General features: G+C 54.9%; 1 protein-coding gene and 1 long non-coding RNA gene across 2 annotated transcripts in view; both read left to right on the top strand.

Annotated features, from left to right (window-relative positions):
* The window catches only part of RASAL1 (RAS protein activator like 1), a 140,497-nt gene that overhangs the window by 57,859 nt on the left and 56,227 nt on the right, over window positions 1-26,411 (top strand). The window contains exons 7-12 of the mRNA XM_050923892.1: window positions 12,266-12,347; window positions 13,753-13,902; window positions 17,211-17,299; window positions 18,428-18,545; window positions 21,649-21,802; window positions 25,742-25,806. Coding sequence (XP_050779849.1) covers window positions 12,266-12,347; window positions 13,753-13,902; window positions 17,211-17,299; window positions 18,428-18,545; window positions 21,649-21,802; window positions 25,742-25,806 — 658 coding nt within the window. The remainder of the gene's footprint in view (window positions 1-12,265; window positions 12,348-13,752; window positions 13,903-17,210; window positions 17,300-18,427; window positions 18,546-21,648; window positions 21,803-25,741; window positions 25,807-26,411) is intronic.
* On the top strand, window positions 23,385-24,443 carry LOC127034720 (uncharacterized). Its single transcript, XR_007769468.1, has 3 exons — window positions 23,385-23,646; window positions 24,261-24,342; window positions 24,384-24,443. It is a non-coding gene; the product is annotated as an uncharacterized LOC127034720 (long non-coding RNA).

The following is a 26,411-nucleotide window of genomic DNA, read 5'->3' as shown; positions in this document are numbered from 1 at the left end:
ACCTGGTCCACTTCTTGGGCTGCAGACGGCACCAAAGGGGTGGGGTCTCTCTCTCTGTTACTAGGCAGAATAGAGATCATAGGGCAACCAAAAGTTACACAGGGCAACTCATGGGAAGCAAGGAGATGAATGTATCAATAAAGGGGGGGCGAGAGGGTATTATCCCTACAAGACTTTGAATCTTCCCTAAGCCTTTGCACATATTCAACCACTGGTTCCCCCTCTGCTTCCCCCTCCCCAGAAACTCTGACCTTTTTCCCATCTAGGAGGTCAAATGGGGTGAACCCTGTGGGCAAACAACAGATAGGATAACATTACATCCCAGTCACTGGCCCTGCAGCTTACCTAGATTTTGGGGTCAGTTGAGCCTCTCAGCTAAACGGTTTGTTTCTGGGGGATGGGGACAAACCTGAACACCTTCCATAAATCACTAAATAGCTGGGCCATGAAATTTGGCCCAGAATCTGATAGGATCTGGTTTGGAAAGCTTGTGTCTTGGCAACTGTCTCAACTTGCACATCAGACAGAGATTGCTTCTGGGTACCTGAGTGCAAAATCCACCACCACTAATATAGATCTTTTTCCTCTGTGCATTGGGCTGGCTAATGGCCTTATGATATCCATGGCAACCCTGAAAAATGCGTCTTTGATCACTGGTAACGGGTGCCCAAGAGCCTTGCAGTGTCCTGCAGCCTTTTCCCGCTGTGACACGAGTCATGCATTGTGTAGTGTTCCGTTACCTCCTGCGGCCGCTAGGCCAATAGATGTTTTTCTTTAACCTTTCCTGTGTCCCAAGTGATCAGCAAAAGAGCAATCCTGGGCCAATAGCACTAACTCCACCCCATGCTTATGGCCCAATGAATTGGCCATAGGGCTCCCCAGGACTCCTGTCTTCCTCCACCCCTGCTTCCATCTATGGCTGTCCCTCCTCTCTGGAGGACACCCCCCCCCTCCCTTTCTCTCTTTCTGGGGCATTCCTGAAGACTCTCTTGTGCTCTCCGGGGAGGTATCTGCACTCTGGCACTTGCTGGCACTGACCATGGCTGAGGTCAGAGGGGTGACTCCTCATTCCCCTGCCTGGAGGACACATTGCTGCTGCTGAGGGTGCCTGCTAGTCCAGCTCCCCAGCTGTTCCAGTGCTGGGAACTTACACCCAGCTCTGTCGGGGCCCCTCAACCCTGCCCTGCTGCACCTCCGCTAGCCCAGACTGGGGGGATGCCTGTTGAGCAAAACAGTCTTGTGATGCAGCTGGATGTTCACTGCTCCTCAAGCTGAGACGTGCTCCCCGCCCCAGCCACATCACTCTTTGAAACCAGGCAGGATTTGAATGTAAGGGGGAAAGGCCAGTGTCCTTTACCTTCTGCCTGCAGGACAGGTCATTTCAAACACAAGGATTGCTAAAGTGTCTCAGTAGCTTTATACCCCAGTTCCGGGCGACTCTCCTTTTTGGTAACAGCCTAATGGTTATAGCTCAGCATCCAGCACTGCTAAGATTCTCATCCAGGGTATTAAACATTATCTAAGAGCTATTATGCTATTATCATAGGGCTCAAACACCTTACAAAGGAGTATCATTATCCTCATTTTAGAGGTGGGGAAAGTGGGGCACAGAGTGGAGCAGTGACGTGGCCAAAGTCATGCAGGAAGTCTGAATGAGCAGGGAGTTCAATCCAGGACTCATGAATCCTGGTGTGCAGGGCCCCCTTCTTCTCTGCAACTTTTAGGCCATGTGGAGAGAAGAACCATGTGCCCCACCAAGAATGGGGAGGAAAGAGTTAATGGTTTGTTTGGGGCTTTTTATTTATTTGGTTTAACTCTCTCACTGGAATCCCATTATCACTGGTAAGATGGTGAGAAGTTCTTGCTGGGAAGTGGTGCTGGGAGGTGTGAGGGCCTGATTTGTGCGGGTGAAGAGATGAGGTGTTGGGAAGAGAAACAAGACAGTTTCACAGAGCAGTGGGCCCCCCCAACCGCCACATACACACAAACAGAGAAGAGTTAGTAGGGGAAGCAAAAGTGGATGGGAACCTGGGAGGCAGTGACCATGAGATGGTCGAGCTCAGGATCCTGACACAAGGAAGAAAGGAGAGCAGCAGAATACGGACCCTGGACTTCAGAAAAGCAGACTTGGACTCCCTCAAGGGAACTGATGGGTGGGATTCCCTGGGAGAATAACATGAGGGGGAAAGGAGTCCAGGAGAACTGGTTGTATTTTAAAGAACCCTTATTGAGGTTGCACGAAAAAAACATCCCAATGTGTAGAAAGAATAATAAATATGGCAGGCGACCAGCTTGGCTTAACAGTGAAATCCTTGCTGATCTTAAACGCAAAAAAGAAGCTTACAAGAAGTGGAAGATTGGACAAATGACCAGGGAGGAGTATAAAACTATTGTTCAGGCAGGCAGGAGTGAAATGGGGAAGGCCAAATCACACTTGGGGTTGCAGTTAGCAAGAGGTGTTAAGAGTAACAAGAAGGGTTTCTTCAGGTATATTAGCAACAAGAAGAAAGCCAAGGAAAGTGTGGGCCCCTTACTGAATGAGGGAGGCAACCTAGTGACAGAGGATGTGGAAAAAGCTCATGTACTCAATGATTTTTTTTGCCTCTGTCTTCATGAACAAGGTCAACTCCCAGACTGCTGCACTGGGCAGCACAGCATGGGAAGGAGGTGACCAGCCCTCTGTGGAGAAAGAAGGATGACCCAGCCCTCTGTGGAGTATTTAGAAAAACTAGACGAGCACAAGTCCATGGGACCGGATGCGCTGCATCCAAGGGTGCGAAAGGAGTTGGTGGATGTGATTGCAAAGCCATTGTCCATTATCTCTGAAAACTCATGGCAAATGGGGGAGGTCCCAGATGACTGGAAAAAGGCTACTGTAGTGCCCTTTTTTAAAAAAGGGAAGGAGGAGGATCCAGAGAACTACAGGCCAGTCAGCCTCACCTCAGTCCCTGGAAAAATCATGGAGCAGGTCCTCAAGGAATCAATTCTGAAGCACTTAGAGGAGAGGAAAGTGACCAGGAACAGTCAGCATGGATTCACCAAGGGCAAGTCATGCCTGACTAACCTAATTGCCTTCTATGATGAGATAACTGGGTCTGTGGATGAGGGGAAAGCAGTGGATGTGTTATTCCTTGACTTTAGCAAAGCTTTTGATATGGTCTCCCACAGTATTCTTGCCAGCAAGTTAAAGAAGTATGGGCTGGATGATTGGACTATAAGGTGGATAGAAAGCTGGCTGGGTTGTCGAGTTCAACGAGTAGTGATTAATGGCTCCATGTCTAGTTGGCAGCCAGTTTCAAGTGGAGTGCCCCAAGGGTCGGTCCTGGGGCTCGTTTTGTTCAATATCTTCATTAATGATCTGGAGGATGGCGTGGATTGCACCCTCAGGAAGTTTACAGATGACACTAAACTAGGAGGAGTGGTAGATGTGCTGGATGGTAGGGATAGGATACAGAGGGACCTAGACAAATTAGAGGACTGGGCCAAAAGAAACCTGATGAGGTTCAACAAGGACAAGGGCAGAGTCCTGCACTTAGGACAGAAGGATCCCATTCACTGTTACAGACTAGGGACCTAATGGCTAGGAAGCAGTTCTGCAGAAAAGGACCTAGGGGTTACAGTGAACGAGAAGATGGATATGAGTCAACAGCATGCTCTTGTTGCTAGGAAGGCTAATGGCATTTTGGGCTATATAAGTAGGGGCATTGCCAGCAGATCGAGGGATGTGGTCATTCCCCTCTATCTGACATTGGTGAGGCCTCATCTGGAGTACTGTGTCCAGTTTTGGGCCCCACACTACAAGAAGGATGTGGAAAAATTGGAAAGAGTCCAACGGAGGGCAACAAAAATGATTAGGGGGCTGGAGCACATGACTTATGAGGAGAGGCTGAGGGAACTGGGATTGTTTAGTCTGCAGAAGAGAAGAATGAGGGGGGATTTGATAGCTGCTTTCAACTACCTGAAGGGGGGTTCCAAAGAGGATGGATCTAGACTGTTCTCAGTGGTAGCAGATGACAGAACAAGGAGTAATGGTCTCAAGTTGCAGTGGGGGAGGTTTAGGTTGGATATTAGGAAAAACTTTTTCACTCAGAGAGTGGTGAAGCACTGGAATGGGTTACCTAGGGAGGTGGTGGAATATCCTTCCTTAGAGGTTTTTAAGGTCAGGCTTGACAAAGCCCTGGCTGGGATGATTTAGTTGGGGATTGGTGCTGCTTTGAGCAAGGGGTTGGACTAGATACCTCCTGAGGTCCCTTCCAACCCTGATATTCTATGATTCTATGACCCCTCTCCCAGCGTGCGCCAGTGCAGAAAAGGGAGGGTGTGACAGTGCAGAGTGTGGGCAGGAGTTACACAAGCTTTGCTGGTGTCCCTCAGTCCTGAGTTCCAGACCTGCCCTTCTAGTCCAGTCCTGGACTTCCCATGCAGCCAGCTCTGCCATGCCTCTCAGTCCCAACCCCCAGCCACATGCTGTGCTAGTCTTAGGCGTCCCACAAAGCTCTCCCAGTGCACCTCAGGCCTGCCAGGCAGTCCCCTGCTTTTCCAGTCCTGGGTTTCCCACATGCTGAGCTCTGCTGATGCCCCATAGTTTCAGCCTCCCCTCCCTTCCCCACCGCCTGCTATTCCACTTCAGCTCCCCTACTGTTCCAATGCTGGAGGGGTGCAGGCTCTGGGAGGGAGTTAGGGTGCTGGGTGTGGGCTTTGGACTGGGACAGAGGGTTGGGGTACGGGAAGGGGTTTGGGGTGCTGGGTGCAGGTTCTGGGCCGGGACAGAGGGTTGGGGTGCAGGAGGGGGTGTGGGGCATCGGACTGAGGAGTTTGGGGTGCACCAGACAGGTTGCCCCAGGGCAGGGAGCTACAGAGGACTCCCCCCCACCCAGCACTCTCCCTGCCAGCAGCAGTGAGCTCCTTGGGAGATGAGGCCCCAGATCCCTGCACAACATTCTTCCAAACCTCCCTGCCCAGCTGCTGCTCAGGAGGTCCAGCCAGGATAATTCCCCTCCACACCCGCTGGAGTTGCCTGCTGGGGGCGAGGGTGGCTGCTATGCACCTCCTTCCTCCGCAGGTGCAGCAGCCGCCTTAACCTGCCCCCAGCTCTGCTCCCTTGTAGCTGGCAGCGCCACAGCTGGCGAGAGAGCACAGTGTGGAGATGCAGGGACAGGGAGAGGGCTTGTCTACATCACAAAGTTGCAGCGCTGGTGAGGAGGTTACAGCGCTGCAACTTAGGAGGTGTACACATCTGCAGGGCATCACCAGCGCTGCAACTCCCTGTTTGCAGCGCTGGCCGTACTCCCGTTTTGTCTCGGGTGTAGAGGATCCAGCGCTGGTGATCCAGCGCTGGTAATCAAGTGTAGACACTTACCAGCGCTTTTCTTGACCTCCGTGGAATAAGCAGGTATCCCAGCATACCTGAGGAAGCCTCTCCTTCAAGCAGGTCTCTTTCCCTGCGGTTTGCAGGGGGGTCCGGGGAACGCGAGAGCAAACCGCGGGGAAGCTGGTCTCCTTCCCCGGTTTGCTCTCGCGTTCCCCGAACCCCCGAGCAAGCAGGTCTCCTTCCCTGCGGTTTGCTCTCGCGTTCCCCGAACCCCTGTGCAAGCAGGTCTCCTTCCCTGCGGTTTGCTCTCGCGTTCCCCGAACCCCTGTGCAAGCAGGTCTCCTTCCCTGCGGTTTGCAGGGGGGTTTGGGGAATGCGAGAGCAAACCGCGGGGAAGCTGGTCTCCTTCCCCGGTTTGCTCTCGCGTTCCCCGAACCCCTGTGCAAGCAGGTCTCCTTCCCTGCGGTTTGCAGGGGGGTTTGGGGAATGCGAGAGCAAACCGCGGGGAAGCTGGTCTCCTTCCCCGGTTTGCTCTCGCGTTCCCCGAACCCCCGTGCAAGCAGGTCTCCTTCCTTGCGGTTTGCTCTCGCGTTCCCCGAACCCCCGAGCAAGCAGGTCTCCTTCCCTGCGGTTTGCTCTCGCGTTCCCCGAACCCCTGTGCAAGCAGGTCTCCTTCCCTGCGGTTTGCTCTCGCGTTCCCCGAACCCCTGTGCAAGCAGGTCTCCTTCCCTGCGGTTTGCAGGGGGGTTCGGGGAACGCGAGAGCAAACCGCGGGGAAGCAGGTCTCCTTCCCTGCGGTTTGCTCTCGCGTTCCCCGAACCCCTGTGCAAGCAGGTCTCCTTCCCTGCGGTTTGCAGGGGGGTTCGGGGAACGCGAGAGCAAACCGCGGGGAAGCTGGTCTCCTTCCCCGGTTTGCTCTCGCGTTCCCCGTACCCCCCTTGAAGCCGCCCAACAGCGCTGCAGTGTGGCCATATCTAACAGCACTTGCAGCGCTGGTTGCTGTAAGTGTGGCCACTCTGCAGCACTGGCCCTATACAGCTGTACTAATACAGCTGTAACAACCAGAGCTGCAAAATTGTAGATGTAGACATACCCAGAGATGCTCAGGGAGGTGCATGGGGCAGCAGGTGGGGACACTCCGGGGGAGGTGCGCAAGGGCAGCAGGCGAGGCCGGGGGAAAGACCTGGCCCTGAACATTGGTGGAGCCGGGCCGCTGGGCCCTGAATTTGCTGGAGCCCAGGCACCATGGGCTCAAACATCTCACTGCCCCTGGCTGGAACCTCTGCATGGCTCTGCACATGCCCCTCCAGCCTGTCCTGCAGCCCCCCCTCGCTATCCCAGAATGAGGCTTGGAAGGACAAGATATTTATGGGTAAAGTTGGAAAAAACATCCATTTCCCCATCCCCCCCCACCCCTGGACAAAAAATTAGCTCCAGCACCAATAATCAACATTTGCAGCCAGGCAAAGTAAGAAAAATGCTGCCTGCGAATTTGAGAGTTTTATTTATGGCTGTTTTTTTAATGGTTCTAAAACTTTCGCCTTTCAAATCTCAGTGTCTGCTCTCATTAATGCTGATAGTCTGACTCCCTCCAATTTCTTGCAACTGTTCACATTTAAATTGATTAAAATTTTAAAAAGCTTAAAAACATATCTGTCAAAATTATAAAAAAAAAATCACATTCTGTCAAGCCTACCCCTCACTGTGGAGTTGCCTGTTGAGGAAAAACTTCTTTTTTGCAGCTGGATGTTCATTGCTCCCCAAGCTGAGACGCAGCCCACCTCCAAGTGATGACAGTCTTTGAAATAGAATTGTAGGACTGGAAGGGACCTCAAGAGGTCATCTAGTCGGGTCCCCTGCACTCATGGCAGGACTAAGTATTATCTAGACCATCCCTGACAGGTGTTTGTCTAACCTGCTCTTAAAAATCTCCAATGATGGAGACTCCACAACCTCCCTGGGCAATTAATTCCAGTGCTTAACCACCCTGACAGTTAGGAAGTTTTTCCTAATGTCCAATCTAAACTGCCCTTATTGCAGTTTAAGCCCATTGCTACTTGTCCTGTTAGAGGTTAACAAGAACAATTTTTCACCCTTTTCATAACAACCATTTATGTGCATGAAAAGTGTTATCATGTCCCCGCTTCAGTCTTCTCTTCTCCAGACTGAACAAACCCATTTTTTACAATCTTCCCTCATAGGTCATGTTTCTAGACCTTTCATCATTTTTGTTGCTCTTCTCTGGACTTTCTCCAATTTGTCCACATCTTTCCTGAAATGTGACACCCAGAACTGGACACAATACTCCACTTAAGGATTTATCAGCACAAAGTGCAGCAGCAGAATTACTTCTGATGTCTTCCTTACAACACTCCTGCTAATACATCCCAGAATGGTGTTTGCTTTTATAGCAACAGCATTACACCGTTGAATCATATTTAGCTTGTGATCCACTATGACCCACAGACAGAGGTGAAAGTAAGCCAGTACGGCGTACTGGCAAGAGCCAGTACACCGTGCTGGACTGCATCGACTTCCATGGCGGAGATTGAAAGGGCTCTGGCGGCCAGGCTGGGGCCAGGATTTAAAGGGTTCAGAGCTCCCCGCGGCTGCGGGCAGCCCTGAGCCCTTTAAAACCCGGACGCGGCTGAGATTTTAAGGGCTCAGAGCTCCCCGCGGCTGTGGGCAGCCATGAACCCTTTAAATCCCGGCCGCGGCTGAGATTTAAAGGGCTCAGAGCTCCCCGCGGCTGCGGGCAGCCCAGAGCTCTTTGAGTCCCGGCCACGCCTCCGGCGGCCAGGCTGGGGCAAGGATTTAAAGGGCTCTGGGCTTCCCTCAGTGGCAGGAGCTCTGGGCCCTTTAAATCCCTGCCCCAGCCCCACAAAGCTCGGGGTTCCCCATGGCGGCCAGACCCCCGGGCCCTTTAATTTGCCCCTGAGCCCCAGGGGCTCCCAGACACCTCTGCTGCTGGGAGCCCCAGGTTGATTTAAAGGCTCAGAGTCTCCCAGCCACAGCTCTTTCCCCAAGGCCTTTAAATCTTGAGAGGCCATGCCCCCTCAGGACTCCGGCAGTACCCCTGCCCCCAGATCCCTTTCCCCAGTTCTCCTTCCTAGGCAGTCAGTTCCCATTCTGTATGTGTGCAACTGATTGTGTCTTCCTAAGTGGAGTACTTTGCATTTGTCCTTATTGAATTTCATCCTATTTACTTCAGACCATTTCTCCAGTTTGTGCAGCTCATTTTGAATTTTAATTTTATCCTCCAAAGCACATACCACCCGTCCCAGCTTGGTATCGTCTTTTTTTAAGTGTACTGTCTGTGTACTTTCTCTCTATTATCTAAAGCATTGATGAAGATATTGAACAGAACCAGAACCGATCCCTGTGGGACCCCACTCGTCATGCCTTTCTAGCTTGACTGTGAACCACTGATGATTACTTTCTGGGAACAGTTTTCCAACCAGTTTTGCACTCATCTTCTAGTAGTTCCATCTAGGTTGTATTTCCCTAGTTTGTTTCTGCAAAGGTTGTGATGGGTTCCCCCTCTTTCTGAGGTGCCACCTGATGTACTGGGATCCCACTGAGCCCACCTGTTCAACCAGCCTTGGCTCCGTCACACTGTCCTGCTGTGCCAGGCCCTCAAGCCTCCTCCAGCACACGCGCGTATGCACACACATGCACACACAGGTAGGGACACACCCAGCTGCAGAAAGACACAGACACTGAGATCAGCTCTGTGTGGGAAGATTTAGCTGAGGGATTGCCCAGCACTCCAGTGCACCCCCCTTTGGGGTGCAAACCCAAGATCATATTGTCTTGTGTTGCACAGAGATCTACACAGCTCATGAAATCCACCCCTCCCTCCATGTGGTTTTTGCCCCTCCCCCCTTTATGAATTACACAAACTGGTTATAGAATAAACAAAACCCGAGTTTGTTATCTACAGAAGGTCGATTGTAAGTGATTAGGAGGGATAGTAAATAGATCAAAGCAGAGGACTGAGCAAATACAATAAACACAAACTAAAACGCTAAAGAAATTGACTACAAGTAGTAATTTCTCACCTTACATGTTGTTTTAGGCAGGTTGCAGAACTTTTTGAGGACAAACTGATCTTGCCTGCAGCTTAAAACTGCAGATATTTCTTTCACAGACCAGACCCCTTCTAGCCTGGGTCCAGTTCTTCCCCAGTTCAGTTGTAGGTGTTTCCAGCAGTCATCTTGGGTGGGAATTCACTGAAGAACCAACCTTGATTAACTCACTCCCTAGCCTTAAATAGGATTTACATATGGCAGGAATCCTTTGTTTCCCAGTTTGATCGCAACGCTCTCCTAGTGGAAAAATACCAGCAGTCCAAGATGGTGTCCAGTACCAGGTCACATGATCACATAACCCTGCAGTGTCAAAGTAGCATCCCAGGAAGCTTCTCAGGAATGTGGGGAGATTAGCATCTTCAAAGACCTATTGTCTTTCCTAATGCTCTATTGACTAACCAGCCAGACTGATTGCATTTTGTCTGGTGGGTGTTCCCCAGGTGCAAACACTTTTGCAATTGATACAGAGTTAATATTCTTAATTTCAGATACAGAAATGACACATGCATACAAATAGAATAATCACATTCAGTACATCATAATCTTTCCAATGAGATCTCACATGACCCATCTTGCATAAAATACATCTTACTTATGCCATATTTGTATCATAAGCATATCTCTTTGAAGAATATGGGGCATAGTGTCACAAAGGTCATGCAAGACAGTATCAAAAGCCTTCCTAGAGTCAAGATATGCCACATCTACCGCTTCCCCCCTCCACAAGGCGTGTTATCCTGTCAAAGAAAGCTATTGGTTTGACACAATTTGTTCTTGACAAGTCTCTGTTAACTGGTACTTATCACCTTATTAAGTGTTTGCAAATTGATTGTTTGATTATTTGCTCCACTATTTTTCCGCAGGATTTGAACCCAGGAGTCCCAGCAGGAAACAGCCAGTATCCTTAACCTGCTGCATCACAGACCTTTTCAAACACAGTTACTGCTAAAGTGACTTGGTAACTTTAGTCTTCAATTCCAGGCCCCTCTCTTTTTTGTTGACATCTTAGTGATTCCTTATAGCTCAGGTTCCAGCCCCACACCTCTTACATGTAGTGCTAAAATTCCCTTCCAGAGTGTTAATAATGCCTAGCTCTCATCTAGAGCATCTACTCTTAGATCTCAAAGCGCTTTACAAAGGAGATCAGTATTGTTAGCCCTGTTTTACAGGTGGGGAAACTGAGGCATAGACAAGTGAAATCACTTGTCTGAGAATTCCTGAGTTCTGGGTCTCAGCACATGGAGCTAGGCACAGAATGGGGATTCCCTCCATGGGGACATGAGTGCAGTCACCTGGCTCTGGCTACAGCCCCCCTGCTTTGGGCACAGGCCAGAGTGATCAGTAAGGGAGTGTAGGGGCCCAGCCCCATTGCCCCGGAGCCAGCCAGCCAGGAGGCTTGGCAGAGAGCAGCATGATGCAGAGAAGGCATCCTAGCAACCAGCGCAGGCTCCTAGGCAACACTGTGGCCATGGAGAGTGCTCAGGGAGTGGAGATGGGGTGAGCCAATGCGACAGGCTCCATCTTCCAAGCATTCTTCTGCAGAGGGGCAGGTGGGACCTGGTGGGTCAGTTCATCCCTATTCTTGTGGGGCAGGAGAGCTCCACAGCGGTTCTCCAGGGAACTAGGGGAGCACGTGCTACCTCCATGAGGGCAGGCTATCCCTTTCCTTTCTGCAGTGGCCTAGCATTCCTGAGGCCCAAGGAGGGCTAGCTGGGGGCACTGCTGGCTCATGATGAAAGCACGAGGCAGGGCTCTTGGCGGGGCAGTGCGCCTCTCCAGAAGGGCGAGACTGGAACTTGTGTCCCTTGGCTCACCCCTTCTGCTGCCTGTGACTTGCCCCAGCCATGAGGCAGTGCCCCCCCCGCCCCCCGTCCAGAGCAGGGGAGGAGGCTATGTTGCTAATACTGGAGAGTAGCCATGGGAACAGAAAGTGTTGGCTAAGGGACCCTGGTATGTGTGTGGGGGACAGGTGAAGTAGGGGACAGTGCGAGGGGGGGTGGAGGGGAAAGACAGGGTGGGAGGGAAGAAGACTTGGGGGGTGCAGTAAGAGAGCTTTGAGGGGTGGGCTGTATTCCCCTTAAAGGGCCATGTTCACTTTTTCTTCTCCTGCCACTCTCAGCCTTCACCCACGGCCTTTTCTTTCCCTGGGGGAATGCTCTGTGCTCTAACCTCGATCTCCAGCCAGTAGATCACCCACTTGGGATGTCCCCAAATGCTGAGCCCCTGCCAAGCTGTTCGGGGGCTTCTCCGACTCCATAGGCACTTTCAAGAGCTCTTTCGGATTTCCCCACTTCTCCCCATCCCACTCCATAGTTCCACCCTGCAGGAGTGAGATGCAAAGTGGGGGAGCCCTGCAGTTTTCGGGTGCATCCCCGCCCACGCCAGCACCTGCTGCTGTCTGAGAGGTGATGGAGCAGCTGGATCTCCCAGTGCAAAGCCAGCCTGGGCACCAGCTCGCTGGTGTCCTGCGTGGGGAGGAGAGAGCCCTTACTGTGCCGCTTTCCATGCTGCAGGAGCAGGGCAGAGCATGTGGCACTGAGCACTGGGAGAAGGGGGTAGGATTTTGTCGTAAAGCTTCCAGTCAGCGCCCCAGGGTTTAACCTCTGGGCCTTCCAGAGGGTTTATTTTCTCCTGTGTCCTGGCTGTTGTTTGTGTTGCGTTAGTGCCTTGAAGCTGTCCCGGGCACTGGCCAGGCCCCCGTTATGTCAGGCGCTGTCTAAAACCAGACCAGCAACAGTCCCTGCCCCAAAGGGCTTTCAATGCCCCCTGGCCACCTTGGAGAGGCCAAGTCAGCCCCTACCACCCCATGCCTCTGCCCTATCCCTTAGCCATCCATCCTCCTCCTCTTGTCCTCTCCCCCCAGAGACCTGGCCCCGCGGGACATCTCCGGCACCTCGGACCCCTTTGCACGAGTGTCCTGGGATGGCCACGCTTTGGAGACAGCTGTGAGTAGAAGCATGCTCTCTGGCCTGGCTGCATGGGGACAAGGGAGGGGACAGGGCTTCTTTTAGTTGCAATGCCAGTGGCACAAGGGGAGGGGCTCTGGGAGGGACAGCCAGACCCCCCACTTCTTTCATTGGGACTCCGGGTGGTTTGCATTGTGTGCTAGTGACAGCTGAGAGAGTGGTGGGAAGTCTGCCTGTGTATCTCCAACCCATCAGTGTAGGATCTGAGCCCTGAATCCATCAGCCAGCCATGAAGGGAGCAGGACACGTGTTACTTGGGCTGGGCTAGGGCCTTGGAGCAGAGAGAACATGCTGCCCTCCCTGCACACAGCAAGCGCAAGGAAAGGGCTTAGGACTAGCCTCCGCCCCCAGCTGACACCTGGGGTGGGGAAGAGCTCTCTTCCCAGACATATCTGTAGGTCAGGAGAGATGCAGGGCTGCAGGGGAGTGTGGCCTTTAGCTGTGTTAGGTGTTATGGGGATGGGAAGCCTGGGGCATTTTTGTGCTCTTGCTCCATCCTTTGCCTCTCAGTGCAGTGGCAAGGAAATTGGGGCACTTACCCGTGGCGGAGCTGGGTGATTACTAAAGAATGCTGCAGTTCTTGTTTCTAAGGGACGTCTTCTCTGGCAGGAAAACACCGGCTGGCCTCACTCTTTTGCTGCTGCAGCAGGTTTGCCTGCAGCTGAGTTTACGTGCCCATTTCATACCAGCCAAGTGTTTGCCAAACAGCCTTTGGTTTTGTTCCCAACATTGTGTAACGCTGACAGGTCCCGGTCGTCACCATTGAACCTGGGACCTCTGGAGCTAAATGCATGAGCCTCTACCACGTAAGCTAAAAACCATATGGCTGTTAGTTAAGGCTATAGCGCAAACTCATTAATCTCTCTCTAAGTGGCCACTAGATGGGACAGAACACCACACCCAGGAGGTGCGTGGGTTACAATTGCTCTTGGCTTTTGCCGGAGCCCTGTGAAGGGCCGCCCAGAGGATTCAGGGGGCCTGGGGTCTTTGGCGGTGGGGGGCCCCCGCTTTGGTGGTAATTCGGCAGCGGGGAGACCTTCTGCTCCAGGATCCACCACCGAAGTGCTCCGAAGACCCGCGGCAGGGCCCCCCTGCCGCCAAATTACTGCCAAAGACCTGGAGCGGAAGAAGCTCCGGGGGCCCGGGCCCCATGAGAGTTTTCCGGAGCCCCTGGAGCGAGTGAAGGACCCTGCTCCAGGGGCCCTGAAAAACTCTCGTGGGGGCCCCTGCAGGGCCTGGGGCAAATTGCCCCACTTGCCCCCCCCCCCCCCCCCCCGGGCAGCCCTGGCCCTGTGTCACACCCGTGTTGTCATGCTGGAACAGACCTTCCCCACCTGATCCCCCATTCCTCTCTGACATGCCACCTTTCTCTCTCCCCTTGCAGATCATTAAGAAGACTCGTTTCCCACACTGGGATGAGGTGCTGGAGTTTGACCTGGAGGAGGGGGTGCCCGGGAAGGAATCCAGAGGGTCCCAAGTGAGCGTGGAGGTGTGGGACTGGGACATGGTGGGGAAGAACGACTTCCTGGGACGGGTGAGCAGCTCCAGCCATCTCCTCAGTGCATCCAGTGTAGGGGCTGGTGGCTCTGATCGGAGTGGGGGATGACAAGAGGATTCGAGGGGAGAAGGCCAATGGCACACAGGCCTGCTGCAGTCTCAAATCTCCTGCTGGCTTGTAAGGAGAGTGGATCCGTTTCTCGGCTGGTCAGTTTGATGTGGGGGGAGGCAAAACAACTTACCAGGCTGGTTTCTCAGTTCCTCTTTTGCTGTGCTCGTGGCCAGGGACAGGACGGGGTGTATGTGTGAGGCTGGTTCTAAGCCCGCCTTGCACTTGCTGGATTCTGCCTGGCCTCTGGTGTAAATTAACATTGTCCCAGGGCTGCTCTAGTCATGCTTTGCTTTCCATGACTCCTCCCCCATGGGCTCTGGGAATAGCTGGAGAGCAGCGCTGAGCCCTGATCTGCCCCTGAGCCTGTGGGCTGAGAGCAGGGCTCGTGTAGGTCACGTACACCAGTTCTACCCCAGCAAAGGGACAGCTCTGGGGCCCTCCCCATGCTCTATGTAGTCTGCCAGAGTGGCACAAGGGACCTTAGGGTGACTGAGAATCAAGTCCAAGGAGAAGAGGTCAGAGAGAGAGAGGAAAATGCTCATGAATCATTGAGGGCGAAGGTACAGCTTGGAGATAGGTGCAGAGTGTGTAACGCTGTGTCCTGACACCAGCCAGAACGAGCCGGCAGCTGAGACCTGAACCTGCTGCTCAGTTCACTTGATCCCCATGTCACGGCAGTTCTGCCAGGCAGGGGAAGCAGAACCTGTCTGATTGCTATTCCACCGGGGGGTAGCGGCTCAGCAAGGCTTGGGCCAGCCTCGTGCCAGAAGAGCCAGGCCAAGCAAGTAGGGAGAGAGGGCTTGTAACGATGCTGTCTTTGGTGGGACACTTCTGAGAGTGTCAGTTCAGGACAAATTGCTGAGAGCAGGGCAGTCACAGCCCCAGGCTGGGGGTCTTTTGCACACCAAGGCAAACCAAACCAGCCAAACAGAGAGGACTTTGGTTTTACCGCACTGACTAACCACAAGTCACACAAGCAATTCCCAAGACACTCCAGTTTCCCAGTATCACTACCAGTGCCACTCATCCTGGGGATGAATAGTTATGAAAACCAACACCCCAGTAAAATGAAAGAGGTTCTCCCGATCCCAAAGGACCAAGCCCCATACCCAGGTCAATATACAAATCAGATCTTACCCACAAATCACACTGTTGCCAATCCTTTAGAATCTAAAATCTAAATGTTTATTCATAAAGGGAAAAAGATAGAGATGAGAGCTACAATTGGTTAAATGGAATAAATTACATACAGTAATGGCAAAGTTCTTGGTTCAGGCTTGTAGCAATGATGGAGTAAACTGCAGGTTCAAATCAAGTCTCTGGAGTCCATCCACAGCTGGGATGGGTCATTCAGTCCTTTGTTCAGAGCTTCAGTTTATAGCAAAGTCCCTCCAGAGGCAAGAAGCAGGATTGAAGACAAGATGGAGGAGATGCAGCAGCCTTTTATAGGCTTTCTCTTGTGCGTGGAAACCTGTCGGTTCTCCTGTGCAAGATCTCAGCAAGATGGAGTTTGGCATCACATGGGCAAGTCACATGTCCATGCATGACTCAGTTCTTTACAGGCCGAGGCCATTGTTTACATGTTAGTTTGAATGTTCCCAGGACAACTCAGATGTGGATTGGCATCTGCCAAAGTCCATTGTCAGTTAAATTTCTTGATTGGGCACTTACTGAGAATAACCCCTTCTCAAGAAGCTGACCAAATGCTTCACTGAGGCTACTAAGAATCAAAACACATTCATATACAAGTACATAACCAATATTCGTAACTTCAGCTACAAAAATGACACACCCATACAGATAGCATGATCGTAATCAGCAAATCATAACCTTTCTATAGACACCTCACACGACAACCTTTGTACAATATTTCCTGCAAATATGTAACAGTGGTTGCACCGATGATCTATACGGTTATAGTTTATGTCAATAACATCACAGGGCTTAACAGCTTTGTGAAAGGAAAAGGTTTTGCAGCTGTTCTTGGTGCATGTGTTTGTGCTTGTGGGTGCCTCTGCCCTCCTGCACCTTCTAGTGCCTGGGCCACCAAAGAGGCTAAGGGGTCTATCACAGCTGCCAGGTGCGGGGGTCTAACTGTAGTGTAGACAGTCTCCAAGGCGCATGGAGCAGTTTGCTGATGGCAACTGCAGTTTCTAGGTATCTGACGGGTGTAAAGCCTGGTGCCAGGCGGGGAGCCCTCGGCCTGTGTCTGGGCCCTACTGTGCGTCTTGCTTGGGTTTAGGTCCCTTCAGCCCCAGGATCCACTGCAGGGAGATCTGCATGCCTGACCCAGTAAACAAGCCCCATTTTAATTTGGGAGTCCCCTGTTTTGGTGCTGTGGGGCAGGGGGAGTTAGGGTGACCAGACATTCCAATAAAATCAGGACCGTCCCGATGTTTAGATGTTTGTCCTGCATCCCGACCCATCTTTGGTCAGGACACAATTTGTCCCGATATTTCGCTCCGCCGGCAGCACTCGGCTCTTTTTTCTTCTCTGCCAGCGACTGCCTCCCCCATGTGTCCCGATATTTTCTCCCTCTCATCTGGTCACCCTAGGGGGAGTATAAGTGGAGGGTGGAATCCATTCAGCCTTCTGCTTCCAGGGCTGGAGCACGCCGGCTCGGCAGGGGGCCCGGTACTGGAGCACGCCGGCTCAGCAGAGGGGCCCGGGGCTGGAGCACGCCGGCACAGTAGAGGGGCCTGGGGCTGGAGCTCGTCGGCTCCCCAGAGAGGCCTGGGGCTGGAGCACGCCGGCTCGGCAAGGGGACTGGGACTGGAGCACGCTGGCTCCCCAGAGAGGCCTGGGACTGGAGCACGCCGGCTCCGCAGAGGGGCCTGGGGCTGGAGCACGCCGGCTCCGCAGAGGGGCCTGGGGCTGGAGCACGCCGGCTCCGCAGAGGGGCCTGGGGCTGGAGCATGCCGGCTCCCCAGAGAGGCCTGGGGCTGGAGCACCCCGGCTCCCCAGAGGGGCCCGGGACTGGAGCACACTGGCTCCCCAGAGGGTGCCGGGGCAGAGCCACTGCAGCGTGAGGCTGGAAGTGCTCTGAGAGTCTGACCGGGAAACAGCCTGGGGATGAACCACACTGGCAGCTAATGTGAGAGCTGGAGTTTTCCCGCTATATCGCCAGGGGCTGGGAGTCGGGACAATGGGAAGAGGCTCCCCCGACACTGCAGTACTGCCCCCTGCTGTCAGCTCTTGTCCCCTTACTATCCCTCTCTTCGTGTCCCACACAGGTTGAGTTCTCTCTGGATGCCCTTCAGAGATCCCCTGCCAAAGGCTGGTTCAGGCTCCTGCCCTTCCCCATCGCTGAAGAGGATGCTGGGTAAACAGTCAGCCTTGAGCTAGGGGCCATCATTAACCCCTGGGGGGAAGAGAAGGAGTGAACATGGCTCCTAGTCCCAGCTCTGGGAGAGGAGCATGGAACATGGAGCAGTGGTTACACCAGGGCGCTGGGAGTTAGGATTCCCGGGTTCCATTTCCAACGTAGGGGGTGGTGTATCTAGGTGCTTAGGTCAGGGGGCTGGGATTCAGGACTCCTGGGTTCTATTCCCAGCTCTGTCATTGACTTGCATGCACACCTTGGGAAGGTCAGGCCCCTGCTCTGTGCCTCGGTTTCCCCAACTGAAAAATGAGGTTTAGTGATGTTCCCGTATGTGCATTCAGCCTCTGCAGGGTGCTGAAGACATTAAGGGGCTGTCTTTAAATGGAGTTAACATGGGCATTTTATTCCCTGCCCCAGTCCCTTGAGCTATAGTAACACAAAAGCAAAGTGCCCAGGGTGCTGGGGCGCCAAACCCCACTGAGCTCTCGCTTCCCTCGCAGCACATCAGCGGGGCCCCTCGTGAGCTCTAAGGTGAGCCGGTGGAGACTGGGGGCTTTGAGTCTGGGAGTGGATCAGGCACTGGGGCAGCAGAGGGATCCTCTGTAACGTGCTGCAATAGTCCAGCTCTGGGTGACCTCTGTCCGTGTTGCCATTCATCCTGCCTTGGAATAGGAGCTTGACAGGCTTGGCTGGATGGATGGAAAGGTTGCTGGAGGCGCTGGTGCCAGCGTGATTCCCCCGCAGAGCCCGTGCCGAGGCAGAGCAGTGGTAGGACAGGAGTGTTTCTCCACTGGTGGAAGCACACCAGTGCCATGGGGTGGTGCTGGGCGGGGCACTGACCGCAGTAGTCACGGCCCAACCAAGGGAAGGCTGAGGTTTTACCCCGGGCCACTGGGCTGGAAGGAGAGGAGAGCAGCAGAGGGGAAGAGGTTAAGGACAGAGGGAATCAGGCTCGTCTTGGGGGTTCTTGGCTCTGGATTTTTGTTGGTACTGGCTGTAGATTCTGGTTGCTGTGCTGGAGGACTGAGCTGGCTAGAACCAGGTTGCAGATACCGGCTCCCCGGTGCTGGTTTGCACTCATTCCACTCATGCTTGCCCACATGGGTGGTGTCTCGGGTGTCGTTGCAGAGGAAAGCTGGGGGCTCTGAGGCTGAAAGTCCGACTGGCTGAGGACAGGATCCTGCCCTCCATGTACTACCAGCCACTGATTGAGCTCCTGGTGGAATCCATCCTGTGCCCTGCCGAGGTGGGTACCAGCCTGCCTGGCTCCTTGTGCATGGCCACCTGACCGTGTCTGCGTCCAAGCCACGTGCGGACAGCAACGCGAGGAGGAGGGTTGGGGGCGAATGGCAGGGTCGGGATGAGGGAGATGCGGGAAGGAGGGGAATGGGGACTGGGGGAGATGGAAAGGAGGAGGGGAAGCAGTGGCAGCCTCAGTTTACTTTCTAGTTCCCAGGCCCCTCACTCATGCCACCAGGGGGATGTGAACAGTTCCTTGCTGTGGCAGTCTGTCCCCCAGCAGTAGGGTTGCCAACTTTCTAATCGCACAAAACCAAACACCCTAGTCCCACCCCTTCCCCGAGGCCCTGCCCCTGACTCACTACATTCCCCCTCCCTTGGTGGCTCGCTCTCCCCTACTCACTTTCACTGGGCTGGGACGGGGGGGTGGGCTGCGGAAGAGGGTGAGGGCTCCAGCTGGGGGTGCGGGCTCTGGGATGGGGCCAGAAATGAGAGGTTCAGCATGCAGGGGGGGGCTCTGGGCTGGGGGGTGGGGCAGAGGGATTCAGAGTGTGGGAGGGGGGTGCGGGTTGAGGCAGGAGGTTGAGGTGTGGGAGAGGGTGAGGGCTCTGGGGTGGGGCCGGGTATGAGGGGTTCAGGATGGGGGGGGCTCTGGGCTGTGGGTGCAGGCTCTGGGGTGCAGGAGGGGGCTCCAGGTTTGGTGGGGCTCAGGGCTGGGGGTTGAGGTGCAGGAGCGGGGATGGGCTCTGGGTTGGGGGTGCAAGCTCTGGGGTGGGCCGAGGATTTGGGGTCCACAGGGGGAGGGCTCAGGACTGGGGCAGGAGGTTGGGGCTCAGGGTTGGGGTGCACGTTTACCTGTGTTAGCGGCGCAGAGGGGCTAAAGCAGGCTGCCTGCCTGTCCTGGCTCTGTGCTGTGTCCCGGAAGCAGCCAGCAGGTCCAGGTCCTATGCAAGAGGTGTGGGGGCAGGAGGCCCCCTGGCATGCGCTGCTCTCACCCGCAGGCACTGCCCCGCCAGCTCCAGTGTGGAGCCAGTGCCCAGGCAGCGTGCGGAGCCTATGAGCCAGACCTGTTGGCCACTTCTTAGGCGCAGGGCAGTGCCCCAGGACAGGTAGGGGCTAGCCTGCCTTACCTCCTCAGCACTGCCAACTGGGCTTTTAATGGCCTGGTCGGCAGTGCTGACCAGTGCTGCCAGGGTCCCTTTTCAACCGGACACCTGGTAACCCTACCCAGCAGTTGTGCCTGACCCCTCTATAGCAGCATTTCCTCCTGGGCCTGCACTTCATCTCCCGGCCTTACGACGTCTGTCTGGGGCCTGCAACGATCTGTCCCTGGTAGCACTGAGCCACCTGCCAGCGCTGCCCAGGGACCTTTGCAACGGCATCGCCCCAGATGGCTCCGCAGGAGTGGGGTAGCACCGAACAGGCATGTTAATCTGGATGAAGATTCAAACAGAGAGCAGCTGTCCCCCAGCCTGTATGCGTGTGTGCATGTGCACGTGGACGTGTGTGGATGTGTGCACCGGCGTGTGTATGTGTGTGCATGCAAACTTTTGACATGTCAATGCTTTGAGGCCACAGTGGCAGGCAGCTGAGGCCCTGCCTGGATGGCACCTGCTGCATGTCACTGCCTCTGGCCAGGGCCTTTTGGGACTTAGGGGCCATCAGGGTGAGCAGGGAGGGGGAGAGTCTGGCCCATGGGTTGCTGTAGATGCTGCGTTGTTAGGACAACAGCACAGGGTAGGTGGCAGAGATGGTGTAGGAGGTTCAATAGCCAGTAGCAGTGTCTTGGCTCTCTCCTTTTCCTGTCCTGGCCTCGCCCCCAACCATAATTTCTCCACGGGGCTGTTCTGATTTCGCTGGCCCACCGGTGCCCTGGAGAGTCACGACACCCTTCTGGTGGTGCAGCAGCCAGTCAGTGCCGGGGCAGCCTGGGGGTGGCTGTGAGCTCTCTGAGACGCCAGTCCCCTCTAGCCTGCTAGTAGTGCAGGCCGTGTGCTTGGGGTTGGAGGCCAGAGCCCTAGGTGCTCCCGGGCCTGGGCTTGCTCTGCCTTGGTGGCTGGGCTCCGGGGCACGCCCAGGCTTTGAGTACAGCAGCCAGCTCTCCTGGGGCTGCCAGGTGCTGCGAGCCCAGGCTCAGTGACAAGCTCAGCCCAGCCCTAGGGGCCGTGAAGTACAGGGGTAACAGTGGCACAGCCCCTGGGTGGGCTCCTCAAGCCACTACCCTGTGTCCTGCCAGCAAGAGGCTTCAGCCATGGCTCTGGGGCTGCCCACTGGCCAGCCAGCTTCCCGGCTGCCGAGTGCCCTCACACTGGCCTCGCTTGGCCACTACACGGAATGATGGAGCCTCCTGTTGGCTTGATGCTGGGCTGCCCGGAAGCCAGTAGGATGCATTGGGACCATACACCTCTGTAGCACCCTGGCCTCACCCAGGGCTACCTGGCCATGGAGTGAGATGTGCCCTCTGCCCTGCCCTGCAAACCGTGGGAGGCAGGGAGAGCGCTGCTGGGGGCAGGAGGCAGTTTCAGGAGGGGCATGCGTTAGCTGGCAGCAGGTGGACACTCGTCCCAGGAGAAGGTGGAGGGGGTGCCAGGAGTAGGAGGAGCCCAGGCTGGAGCTGTAGGCAGGGTCCTGTCCAGGGCCTTGAGGGTAAGGAACTGGCTCTGATGAGAGGGGCAGGGACCTGGGGAAGGGGTGGGGTGCTCAGCCGAGCCTGTGGTCCTGCAGGTTCAGCCTGGCCACGCGATCAGAATGGCCTGTCAGCTTCCATCCCCGCTGCACCCCACACCTGTCTGAAAGCTTCCTCCTGGGATGGGGGCCAGAGACAGACCCTCCTGGTGTGTGGGAGCACAGTGGGTCCAGGGGGAAGAGAGGATCTCCCTGTGTGGGGCAGAGGGACCCCATTTGATGTGGAGCAGAGAGGGCTGTGGGGTTGGGGCATGCAGAGGAGCCCCACTTGGTGTGGAGCAGAGAGGGCTCTGGGGTTGAGGCACACAGAGGGGCCCCGCTTGGTGTGGGGCAGAGGGAGCTCTGGTGAGGGAACTCTGGGGGGTCTCCCTGGGTGGGGCAGATGCATGCTGGCCAGACAGCATCGCTGCCCTGCTGTGCGGCAGGAGGAGGACGTCAGCCCGCTAGCCTTGCTGGAGGAGATCAGCTCGGTGGAGAGCCGGCAAGATGTGGCCACGAAGCTGGTGAAGATCTTCCTGGGACAGGGCCTGGCGGTGCCCTTCCTGGACTACCTCAACCTGCGGGAGGTGACCAAGACGAGTAAGTGCTGCCCCACAGGCCTGGTGGTGAGAGCCTGGCCCAGTGCCTTCCCCAGGGGCCTGCTCGTCATTGGCAAAGCTCACGGCACTGGGCATTGCTGTGAAGTGCCAAGGCCTGGACTGAGGGAGCTCCCAAAGTGATCTGGGGTGCTCCATATGGAGGGCACCTGCTGCTGCTTGCCTGGTGTTTGAGGTGGGGGGGTTCTCCTGTGCCACACCTAGACCAGGAAATCTGGAGGGGGAGTAATCGAACATCCGTTGAGCCCATTTCCACACCTTGCCTAGCACCGAGGTACCAGTTAGTATCGATACCAAGGTACCTGTGACACTAGTCCCAGTCAGCGATGGTACCTGTGGCCCTAGGTACCAGCTGGCAGTGGTACCTTCCTGCCCCTGTGCATTTCTCTGAGCGCTCATCTCTTGGGCCTCCCTTGGAATCACAAGCAAAAGACCTATCTGAAGTGAGCCCATCCTTCAACACCGAGACAAGATTTTAAATTCAGACTGGCCTCGGGAACCCCAAACGAAGGGGGGCAGGAACTCCCACCCCTCTCTATCCAAAGGGCAGGGCCTGCTTCCCTCTCTCCCTCTCCTGATCTCAAGTCTGCAGTCACATGGCGACTGGGGGAGTGGTGGTGGTGGGGAGCAACTACCAAGATCTCCTGCCCCCTTCCAATCGTTCCAGGCCACAGATAGACCTTGCTTCAAACTGGGAGCCAGTCACCTGGGTTTCCTGTCATAACTCCCTGATTGGCTCCTCTCCTCACCGTAGCATCCTTCTCTTGGTCCTAATGTGCCATTGTGTTTCCATGGAAACCCCAGGCTGCCTGGTTTGGAGGCGGGGGTGGCAGGAGAATGGGATATGGACCAGAAATGCTCTGTTCAAATGTGGGTTCTGATACTTGGCAACATTTGGGAGCTGGAAATGGGAAGGTTTAGGGCAGCAGCATAGGAGATAGGTCTCCACACTGAAACTCAATGGGGCAAGGAGAGTGAAGGGTCAATATGTGTAGAAACAAACTCCTCCCCACCCATTAGGAGCAGCTGGTATGAGACAAGCAGTGTGACCTAGTGTATAGAGCACTGGATTGGGAGTCAGGACACCTGGATTCTGTTCCTGGCTTTGCCACGGACCTGCTGGCTGCCTCGTGCTGTGCCTCAGTTTCCCCTCCCACCCTTTGCATGTCTTGTCTATTTACAGTGGGACATAGGGACTCTCTCCCATTCTGTGTCTACAGAGCCTAGCACAAAATGGTTCCTAGCTCAGCTAGGGTCATTAGGCCCCACCATAAAACAAATAAGAATTATGATGACTTCACCCCCAGGTATTTGAAATCTGGTTCCGTGTGTAATGATTGTACTTTCTCTGTAATGAGCTGGACCAAACTCTTCATCTCAGCCCTACTGAGCTTTGCCGGGTTTGTGATCTAGATCAGAATGGCATGTCTGGAGCCACCATTGGGTGAAAGTTCCCCTGTCACTTTGTGAACATTCATAGGGGAAAATCTGCAACATCCTGTGACCCTAGCACAAGTGAGCTTTGGTAGCCATGGCAATAGGTACCAGGGAGTATGGGTACCACTGGATATTAGTGCCTAGGTACCCCTGGCCCTGGATACCGGTGGGGATCAGGATCTAAGGTCCCCGGGGCCCTGGATATCGGTGGGGATTAGTGTCTAAGGTCCCTGGGGCCCTGGATACCGGTGGGGATCAGTGTCTAAGGTCCCCGTGGTCCTGGATACCGGTGGGGATCAGTGTCTAAGGTAACCCTGGCCCTGGATACCGGTGGGGATCAGTGTCTAAGGTCCCCGGGGCCCTGGATACTGGTGGGGATCAATGTCTAAGGTAACCCTGACCCTGAATACTGGCGGGGATCAGTGTCTAAGGTCCCCGGGGCCCTGGATACCGGTGGGGATCAGTGTCTAAGATCCATAGGGCCCTGGATACCAGTGGGGATCAGTGTCTAAGGTCCCTGGGGCCCTGGATACCGGAGGGGATCAGCTCTAAGGTCCCCGGGGCCCTGGATACTGGTGAGGATCAGTGTCTAAGGTCTCTGTGGTCCTGGATACCGGTGGGGATCAGTGTCTAAGGTCCCTCTGGCCCTGGATACTGGTGGGGATCAGTGTCTAAGGTCCCCGTGGTCCTGGATACCGGTGGGGATCAGTGTCTAAGGTCCCTCTGGCCCTGGATACTGGTGGGGATCAGTGTCTAAGGTCCCTGTGGTCCTGGATACCGGTGGGGATCAATGTCTAAGGTAACCCTGACCCTGGATACTGGCGGGGATCAGTGTCTAAGGTCCCCGGGGCCCTGGATACCGGTGGGGATCAGTGTCTAAGATCCATAGGGCCCTGGATACCGGTGGGGATCAGCATCTAAGGTCCCCGGGGCCCTGGATGCCGGTGGAGATCAGCGTCTAAGGTCCCCGGGGCCCTGGATACCGGTGGTGATCAGTGTCTAAGGTCCCCATGGCCCTGGATACCGGTGGGGATCAGTGTCTAAGGTCCCCGGGGCCCTGGATGCCGGTGGGGATCAGCGTCTAAGGTCCCCGGGACCCTGGATACCTGTGGTGATCAGTGTCTAAGGTCTCCATGGCCCTGGATACCGGTGGGGATCAGTGTCTAAGGTCCCCGGGGCCCTGGATACTGGTGGAGATCAGTGTCTAAGGTTCCCAGGACTCTAGTACCAGTGGTATTGGTTCCATCAGGTCTAGTGTGGGAGCTACTCCAAGGCAGTGCTTCTTGTCAGAGCAGATGTAGTGACTGGGGTGTGCCTCTGGCTACCTGCCTGTACCTACACGAGGAAGCAATCGGGTTGGGCTTGGCCCAGCTCCAGCCCCAGTGCCGTGAATTGCTTGGCATCTGCCCAGGACTGAGCTCGCGGCCTGGCTACGTGGCGGGGAGAGAGGCTGTTTAGGGAAACTCTCGTGGTGGGAATGGACTAAATTAAAGGCCGAATTCCCAGTCACTCCTTTCCTGCCCTTGGGGCAGGGTTAGAGGGATGGGGGAAGGTGACTTTAAGCTACCTTTGGGCTCATTGTATTCTGGCACCTGCCCAGCTCCCAGTGCAACCATGGCAGCCAGTGCATAGCTATAGCACTGGTCACCCTGCTCACATCTCCTTGTAGCCATTATGCCATCCTACTTGGCCAGGGAGGCCACATACACAGGGGAGTTCTCAGGCTTCCTCCCCACTTCACACTATCAGAGTCCAAGGGCCTTAGTGTGGCCGTGTCTCTTCCCTGGGAGCTGCCTTCCAAGGTAAGAACCAAGGCAGGGTTCTTCTCTCCATTTGCTATCTCCTCGCCTCGTGCTGGCTCTCCATGGCAGTGTCCCCCTTGCACGTGGTGACGTGGCTCCATCTCTGCTGGGATCCTCATGCATGTCTCCCCAGCTCTCAACTGAGGGGCAGCCCCCAGTCCCAGGCTCTGCCCACCCCAGGCTGGCCCCCTTGATTCCAGAATCCTTCCTGCACATGCAGGGAATAGCTGCTCCATTTCCCCACCGTGCTCAAGCCATTCAGCTGGCTCCCCATTATTTCAGGATCCAGCATTTGTCTCTCCACCTCCTTCTGCTCCTCACAACCCCAGCCTCTCTGCCTTTGCTGGTGTGAGTGCCTTCTCCCCCGCAACTCCTGCTGCATGAGGCAGCCTGCCTGTCTCCACCCCCTCTTCTTCCCGATCTCCCTTGGAAACCCATCTGCTCCCTGCTGCTGGCACCTCAATCTCTCTGACCCTGTACTGCTGGCCAGAGGGCTGAAGGCTCTGACAACATCTTTGCACCTACCCCGCTGCTGTGTCTAGCTGATGCCATGTGCTGTTCACTGTCTGGTACTGTTTAGCCCTGCAGTGTACTGTGGGATGGAGGTTGTGTGAAAGGCACTGTGAAAATGCAGTGTGACACAGGTCCCAGCTGGGTTATAAATCCATTTTCTTTACTTCCAGCTGATCCGAACACACTCTTCCGCTCCAACTCCCTGGCCTCCAAATCCATGGAGCAGTTTATGAAGGTGAGTGTGGTGGAAAGTGTCCCATTGAATTCTGGGAAAGCAGGTGTTACCAACTCTGATCTGTGCCATACCTCAGCATGCTAAGGGCCCCTCTTCCATCCTCTTCCCTGTGTGGCCTGTGAAATAACACCATGAGAAAAGTCACATGCTGGTCCGAGCACAGAGCTGGGAGCCAGGAACTCCTGGATAGTTCAGATTCTAATTGTGGTGGCCTCAGGCAAATCTCTCTGTGTTCTTGTCTGCCAGGGATGTGCACTGGCCATGAGAAGGGCCCCAGAAGGGCTAAATTTGGGGGTTTGTCTTCACTAGACTCTTGTGTCTCCAGGTAATTGATTGCCAATGAGTGTGGGGTAGTTAACACCTTTGTGAAAACACCCCACACATTTCATCCTGGCTGCAAATGTTTTTTCTTTACCCCAAGGGTCACAAGGCTTAATGGGCAAAATGTCTAGTGAAGATAGACCCTGTTTATTAAGGGCTTATCTACACATACAGCTGCACCAATACAGCAGTGCGTCTGGTGACCATGCTCTGCTGAAGGGAGATCAGCATAATAAACCACCTCTGCAAGTGGCGGGAGAAGCTGTTTTACCCTGAGGCCACCC

Source organism: Gopherus flavomarginatus, chromosome 15, assembly GCF_025201925.1.
Source record: "Gopherus flavomarginatus isolate rGopFla2 chromosome 15, rGopFla2.mat.asm, whole genome shotgun sequence".
NCBI lineage: Eukaryota > Metazoa > Chordata > Testudines > Testudinidae > Gopherus > Gopherus flavomarginatus.
Note: the sequence above shows the minus strand (reverse complement) of the source record. Positions and strands in the feature narration are given on the sequence as shown.